The sequence below is a fragment of the Chelonus insularis genome, unplaced genomic scaffold (genome assembly GCF_013357705.1).
Source record: "Chelonus insularis isolate UGA/USDA-ARS -01 unplaced genomic scaffold, ASM1335770v1 contig_69_pilon, whole genome shotgun sequence".
Lineage (NCBI taxonomy): Eukaryota > Metazoa > Arthropoda > Insecta > Hymenoptera > Braconidae > Chelonus > Chelonus insularis.
In genome coordinates, this window is record NW_023276708.1 from 137,111 (window position 1) to 145,674 (window position 8,564).

General features: G+C 29.6%; 1 protein-coding gene across 1 annotated transcript; it reads right to left on the reverse strand.

The window, feature by feature from the left end:
- Positions 1 to 430: 430 nt before the first annotated feature.
- Positions 431 to 2,997, reverse strand: LOC118070846 (uncharacterized). Its single transcript, XM_035089680.1, has 5 exons — positions 2,994 to 2,997; positions 2,729 to 2,932; positions 1,862 to 2,342; positions 1,080 to 1,774; positions 431 to 1,011 (listed from the first exon to the last, which is right to left on the reverse strand). Exons 1-5 carry the CDS (start codon positions 2,995 to 2,997, stop codon positions 431 to 433), a joined length of 1,965 nt encoding a protein of 654 aa, XP_034945571.1.
- Positions 2,998 to 8,564: the final 5,567 nt, after the last annotated feature.

Genomic DNA, 8,564 nt, shown 5'->3' on the forward strand with positions numbered 1-8,564 from the left:
AAACTCAAAAGCTGTGTATGGTAGATAGTATAAATGCATATAAATTTTGAAAGATAGTGGGATATTGATTTTAAATAATTACACATAAAGTGAAAATTCTAATTTAATGTATTTATTTTCTGTATTATACCTAGTTATTATTGTTAAAAACATTTCTTCATAGTGAAGTCAACGAATGTGATAAAATGTAAAAAAAGTATAAAATTAACATTTCCATATATCTTTATAAATTATTGACATTAATTTTATAAATACTTCTGAAAATTAAAAAAGTTAACGAATTTAGGTTAGTGACAAGTGCAACAAGCAAACTACTATAAAATATAACGACATAAGCGAATTTAAATCAAAGGAAAAAAAATTGTGTAGTTATATGACGAAAAAACATACACAGTTTAAGAAAAGAATTAATAAGTTTTGTTAAATCAAATCAATTATCACTATCATAATCAGTATTTGAATCATAATCATAGTTTACACATTCACAGCGTATTTGGCTTTCTGATTTAGAATCTCTCTCACATTCTTCTTCTTGCAAATCTTCTTCCTGCAAGTTATCTAAAGGACTCTCTACTTCTGTCGTATGCGCATCACTTTCTACATCTATTGAATGAGTTTCATTACTTAAAATTACTGTTATTTCATTAATTATTTTTTTAGAAGAAGTGACGACAGGTTTCATCTCTCCCTTAGCAGTTGCAATACTTTTGCTTAAACACAATCTTATACCTTTATCACTGGAATCTCTATAGATTTCTTTCAATTTTCCATATGTAATACTAGCAATCGCGATTTTATTGACAATATATTTCGAAATACCGCTATCCTTAAGAGGTTGTAATGATTGAACCAATAGTTTTTTATTTTTGCTGTTGATTAGTTTTTTTATAATATCTTTTAGTGTCACAACATTGCTTATTAATCGAACTCGATCTACTTTGAATAATTTCAATAATTCTTGTAATATTGACGTATTAAAGGAGTGGAATCGATAAAACCATATACAAGCTGCTGAAAATCTGAGAACATATTTAAATTTGATAACCATCGAATGATTGGTGCATCAAATCTTATTTTACCAACTAAAAAAGCTCTTGGACCACATGCTTTTAAGAACTTTAAGAATTCTTTGGCTACTGTAACTGGAGGAGTAGTTGCAACCACCACATTATTTTGACATAGATTTCCTTCAATTATTGTGAAACCATTAACTTCACTTGCTTTGTCATCAATACGCTGAAGAGGAAACATATATTTAACAAAGTGATGATTATTACATATTGCTGCTATTTGAAGTATATCAGCTGATGCATAAAAACTTGTTGTTTCTAAATCTACCATTACCATTGGACTTTCTGCTGTATAATTATCACCATCATCTACTTCTTCAGGGATGTTAAAATTGCCTGACTGATAAGATACTCCTTCTTTTTTCTCTTGACAATAAGTTTTACGTGTTTTTTTCAATTTATTTTGACAACGTTTACGTTTGTAACGTACAGAATTCTGTATTAATGCTCTATTCTCACGAAGTGTGTTTCTTCTTGATAAATATTTTTTCATGTTATCGCCTGCTTTTAAACCAACTGCAGAAAAAACTTCATTCATATAAGAAGCACCTAGATTTTTTAAACAAACAGCTGCTAAAGTTCGATATTTATATGAATTTGTCTCTGCATAGTGCCGATTTTTTGGATATTTCATTGCAACCATGTGATTGAATGATTCATCGGGTTGTGATGAACCACCATGAGCAATACGAGTTATTCGTTTGCTGAAATTTTCAAGACACTTCTTCAGAGCTTGTTTTAGATTATTATTTTGTAGTGGTTCCCCGTTTGGTAAATTTTTTTATACATACTGAGGATTATCTTTGGCTTTACACCAATCTCCACAGTTCTTGTGCTCACCATAAACATGGTTGACGATATTTAATAGAGCTTTTCGAGCATCTCCAGAGTTATGCCGGTTTTGATCCAATGCATAGTTGAAACATTTCTTCAAATGAGGTATAACAGGACCATTTAGTTCTTTGTAAGTTGAATTAAGTTCATATAAATCAGACCCAAACTTCTTTCGAACATGGTTTGCATCGGATAATTTCAGTATGTTATGAGATGCCTGTCTTTGTACTGCTGAATAAGTACAAGCATCATCGTCGCCAATAAATGTTCCAACTTGAACCCTGGCTTCCTTAAATAGATCATTTTCCAGCATAAACCGTACACCCATAGCAGCTTCCATAGCTTTTAAACTGCCAGACCAATTACTACAGCATTCATGATCAGATTGATCATGTCCTCGTTCACACATACCACAGCCAGTGGTAAATGCATCTGCAGCTAAAATTTTTTTGGAGAAAACACCAATAACGGAACCTCAACCACTTTTACGCGTCAATCCTACTTTGTTCCAGCCAAAATCATATGAAATTGATAAATAAGTAATGTTTGTCTACGTGTTGATCTCTATAAATGACATGCAAAAGAAAACATTCAAAAACATGATGCAAGTGAAAATAAGCATGGTATGATACAATGCAATCAATAAGTAGTAGAATTAAATAGTAAAGTAGTAAATTAATTATTTTCGAGCAAAGAATAGAATAATTTATTCATCATTTTTATGAGTGAAAAATGTTTTAAAGATGAATTCCTTTATTTCGTGGGAATATTTTCAATCTCAAAATTTAAACTTAGTTTTAATCAATGCAATATAGTGTTTATACTATACTCTGGTAATGATAGCTCAACAATCGTAAGTGCTTTTTCCTCTTCGATAGCTTTTTTAAAACTTTCTGTAGCTACCATAACAAAACCTGGGCCCATCTCATTCTCAGTAGATTTCAAAGTTCGTGGATGAGGAGGTGGAAAATCCATGCATTCAAAGAACCTTATCAACGGGTCATGACCAAATCCTGCATTAATGCATGCTACAAAAAAAATAAGAATTACGTTTCAAATCGGTGATATTAGTTTTAATACGTGATCTACCCATGGCTGCACGACAATTGATGTCGAAAAGTGTTTTTGAACTTTTTCTCCCGGAAACCCTTCTTCATGTACATATGTTATTAATAAAAAGACAATCATTACATTTAATTTTGTAAGTTGATACCAAACCAAACTCAAATTTCTCCTGTATAAAATTCAAAAAAAGAGGATTGTCACATTTTTTACATTCCATTTGACTAGCAAGAAAAGCAATGTCTATCAAACGGTTCCTACGTATACAACACTTTGCACTGCCATCACTTAATTAATTTTCATTAAATCTCCACGTTTCAAGATATTTGTATGTATGTATATATGTATGTATGTATGAATGTATGTACGGACGTCGGCATTTTTTTCATTTTCGATATCTTAAGAACGGATCAAGATATTAACTTGAACCAAAATTAATTCGAAAGATATTATAAAGAAGATCGGAAAGAAATTTGAACGAATTCGATCGAGCCGTTTTTTTTATAACAAAATAACTAAGAAGAAAATTGAAAAGATTAGCTTTTTTAAAATACTTTTAAGCCAAGCAATATCAATTTCATTTGAAAATTAAGTCGATATTGACTAGACATTATAAATTTGTTATAAACAATCAAAAATTGTATTTATTGAATAAGTAACGTTTATATCATATGTATGTGGATGGTTTCAACAAACATTGATTACAACTATTTAAATTTATTATAAACAATTACTAATGGGAAGTTTTTCGTGTTAGCACAGACAAAGTGTGCTCAGACCTATTTTTTTTTTCTTTCTCATGTCGTTAAATTGCACATAATTACAATAATTACCTGATCATATTAGTTTCAAATTGTTCTCTAAAGTTTTATACAATTTACATTTTTTAATGAAGAGAATTAGTGGTAACTACAAATGTAGTTTTTGGAAAAATTTCAAAAAACAATTTCAAAATAATATGAATAGGTAATTATGATAATTATGTGTAATTTTAACAAATGAACAAAAAAAAAATTGGCCGTGACTGGATTTGAATCCTGCTCTACAAAATAACTGTCTAACGCTCTGACCACAGAGCTAGCATACATTCATTCGAAAAGTCCATGTTTATTAATTATAAGCTGCAGACTTGGGTACGAAGAGTGGGGATAGAGCTCGCCAGCAAAGCGCCGGAACTCACTTCAGATGGTTTTGACTTTATTGTTCACAATTAATAATTGTTTGAAAGAAAATTCTACAACTAATGTAGCTATATGCAGAAAAGTTGTCCGACACTATTTAAATTTATTATTACTCTTTCGTTTTTGATTGGAAGAGTAATAAAATTCACAAAAATTGCATATTATTTATTGTTTATTTAATATGTAAAAATTGTAATAATATACAATTTTAACAAATAAAAGAAAAAAAAAAAATTGGCCGTGACGGGGATCGAACCCTGTCCGGCAAAATAAAAGTCTAGCACTCTGACCACAGAGCTAATACGTTTATACTTGGTTAATTGATGTTTATAAATCATAAGCTGCAGGCTTGGGCACAGAGGGTGGGGATAAAGCTTGCCGGAACTCGCTGCCGATTGTTGTGTATCTCTCTCTTTCTACTAACATGAGGCTTTCTTACTTCCACTCATACTTCTTCATGCGTGACACATGCGCAGAAATTTATGTGAGAGAGCAGTGCTGCGCCATCTACTGAGAAAAACAAGAGTGAAATTGAGTGAATAATCGACTCGAATAGTTCTTGGCAAATTATGTTTTATTTATTTATTTTTATACTGTGAAAATAGTTTATATATGTGCAAAAAAGTAGCGTAAAGGGTGGAAAACAGTTTTTGGGTGTGAGTGCAATAATAATTGTGTAGTAAATGATTTTCCGTAAAGGGTTCATGACAGGTACTTCCACCATGATATCTTAGAATTCTAGTGGAAAACAGCTTCATATTTCAGTTAATTTTTTTAATTATATAAACTAATTATAATCATAATATTCGAGTTTCCTACCCTGGAGAATGAATTAAACTTTTGATTGGGACCTAAATTGAAAAAAAAACATTTATTTTTGACGACGTAATCTGCCAAGAACTTTTCCTTGGTAACTTTCTGGAGGTAGGGGGGGGGGATTTGTCTACAGCCCAGCTTTAAAATACTAACTGGTAAATTCAACACTTTTTTATGTTAGTGTTTTTTTTATTAGTTTAGGCTTAAAAGCGTTTAATACACGTCGAAATCGATTTTGACGTATAGCACAATTTTTGTGCTAAAAATACACAGAAAAAAATCGTAATGATTACAATATTATCAGAATAGAATTTTGGGGAATTATAACAATGAAATTTTGTACATTTATTCTTCATTACACAAAGATTGTGTTGTTTTCTGTGTTGTTTATAATTTATTAACATTTTTATTGTTTAAAATCGAAATTTGTGTCAATATTTTCATTTAACACAAACATTAAATGTTATATTAACACAGAATTGTGTGCTCATTGAAACCCAAAAATTTTAATCATTGCTTTTACACAGAGCACAACAGTTCACACACTGTGTACATGAAATTAATACAATTTTTGATTTTTTTAGAGTGAATGAAAGAAAGTTTCTCACCAACTGATAAACAATCTGAATTATAAGAAAAATCAAAAAATAAATAATTACTTCGACATTTTCAATCCCTTTTTTTGTTTAGTTAATGATAATAAACTTACATAAGTCTTATTCATTTTTTTAATAAATAGATAAAAGATATCCCATACTATTTGTATGCGATAAAAATAATAATCACTTTATGATGTGGCTGGTTTGTTGAGATAAGGGAAATTGGTTTCACCCTCCTTTATCTTGCGCTCCCCAAAAAAAAAATGTTGATATTATTGAACAATGATGATTTTCATGGGACACTGCGCAAGTTGAAAATGGATACGCCTTCTCTCTATATTGACACACCCTCTAACATTTTATGCAAGTACTTGTATATACTATAAATTTATGTCAATTTTTTTTTGTATCTAATGAATTTTTTTTAAAATAATTTGCCGCATAAAAACAAACATATATTATTCATGATTACAGACACAAATTATGAGAGTCCGTAAAATTAATTCAATGACATGTTTATAGTGATAGCTATGAATTTAACCACGTTACAATAATCTACAGATTGATTTATAAATATGCACATCCAACTTCCAGTTCTGTAGGGGCTTCTAGGAAAATCCTATTATGAAATCCATTCTACCGATGGAGACTACAGACGTGTGCCTTTTTAATAGCATATTAGTGGTTGACAATAGCTCCATGACACGCGTCATTGCTCTGTAATCTCAACATATTTTTAAGATAATAAAAATTTGGTTGAAGGGGGTTTTAAAGTAAAATTAGCCCATTTATACATTTAAACCAATTATTTTTCGATAGTAAAAGTCATTCGATTTATTTTCAATCATAATTGTCGAAACATCTTAAACTAACGTTTACCCGAATATTCATTCTGAAAAATAAGACATATTTTCAAATAATAAAACGTGATAAAATTATATTTAAGTGTGTGGCAAAATTTGCTACCTTAAATAAATTGTTAAAAAACAAATTATCTTTGCACCAAAAAAACGATTTTGTTTTGATTATTTTTCTCTAAACGTCACAAAAACTCTGCAAGAACAGTTTAGATGTTACAGTACAATGGACTTTAATGTTTACATGAAAAATTTCACAGAAATTTGTCACAGAATATTAAAGCCACATATGAAACATAAAAGCAGGGCACATTTTACAAGATTTATAGTAACTTTGTTTTTCATTCAAAACATTTATTTACTCATGATGCCGGAAAAACTCCGTCAGAATCAATACGCAACACCTAGAAAACTTTTTTTTTCATTATTTATAACAATTTTATATTGTTATAGCCAGTTAATTATAATCTTTTTATTTACTTAATCAGTAAGACTTTGTTACTACATACTCATACAGTGTTGCATATTTTTAGTTGTCGATCACTAAAATCGCTCAGTGCATAAAAAAACAAGGTTTGGTTTTACTTTGTGTCCTGACGAAGAACTTCTCATGAATTTAAATCCGTAATTTTGTCATTTTTTTTTTGTTTATAAAAAGTTTCCACTGTAATAAACAATATACAATTATTTAATCACATAAAGTTTATAACAAATTAAATTTGTTAAAACAATACATAATTGTCTATAGTTATATAAAGTTATTAACAACCATATTATATTGATCTCAGCTGTCAATAATGTTAATTATCTAATAAGTGGAATCTACCCTGGAAAAAAGTTAATTGTTGCAACCATAAAAACGTAATGAAATGTCACCTTAACAATATATTCACTTAGATGTAGGGTAAGTGGGGATATTACTGCTATTTTTTTTCATTATAATATAAAATAATGATCCATGATAATTTAAAACTTAAAAAAAACTGGCAATGACTTAAATACTTATAGAATAAAATGTAACAGCAATATAGCGCCTGGTGAAACTATTGGATTTATTATATAATTTTGAAAATGATCAGATAGTTTCGGGTAAAAATAATACCGTTTTATTGCAAATTATAGCCAAGACGAGATATCTGTGTAAAGCCTTTTTTTCTTTCATTAAAATCTATATTTGTTATTTCTTTAAGTGAAGTAATAATTTATTTCAATGTTATAATAGGCAAGAATTTAATTTGCATTTATTTTCAATTTTATTTTTCTTACGCAGTGATAGGTACAAAGTTTTCAAGTGCATGCGCATTACTGTGGATTTATTACTATATCGCAGTATCAGGAGCGTTCCCTGTTTCATGCGTGCAAACCTATTACTGCTATTTAAATATTATTATGTTTGAACCTAAAAGAATAATACATTCAGTTGTCTTGCTTGTAAATTGATTTGGTTCTCGTCTTAAATAATACGAACATAAATACATAATGGAAAAAATAAGAAATAAAACTAAAACTGGTATAAAAATTGTGAAAAAATCGACCATAAAAAACAAAGATTACGTTACAAAAAAAAACCTAAAAAAAAATTAGCTATCGAAAAAGTTCTCAATGGAAAAAGCATTGCCGAATCATCAAGGAAATACCAAGTGCCAGAATCAACTATCAGAGCTAGAAAAGTTGGAAAATATGCTAATAAACCACTACGACAATGTACAGTACTTAGTTCTGCTGAAGAAAATGAACTAGTAGCATAGATATTCTATTGCAGTAAACAAGGATTTCCGATAGCCAAATATTAGTTATTGGAGAGTGTGAAATTATTATGTGATCATGATGGATGAAAAACCCCATTCGTGAACAATAAGCCTGGAAGATCTTGGTTCGATGATTTTTTGAATCGTCATTCAATTGTGTCAGAAAGGATAGCTGAAAATGTATCACTAAGCCGAGCCAAAGACTCTGAAAATAACATACGGCCATGGTTCACTGAAATAACAAGTTATTTAACTGAAGAAGACCTTGTTTCAATTGATTCGAGTAGTTTTTTAATGAATCCTAAACTACCTACAGTATTTGCTCCTAAAGGCTGTAAAAATGTATACAAGATTGTTAATAATAATGAGAAGGAAAACATCACTGTATTAGTTACTG

Bases quoted from the DNA above. Each gene is read 5' to 3' on its own strand.
- LOC118070846 (XM_035089680.1), bottom strand. The intron at 2,343-2,728 runs GTATAAACACTA...AAAAAATTTTAG, and splicing joins GCTATCATTACCAGAGTATA to CTGCAGATGCATTTACCACT. The intron at 1,775-1,861 runs GTATGTATAAAA...TGAAAATTTCAG, and splicing joins AAAGCCAAAGATAATCCTCA to CAAACGAATAACTCGTATTG.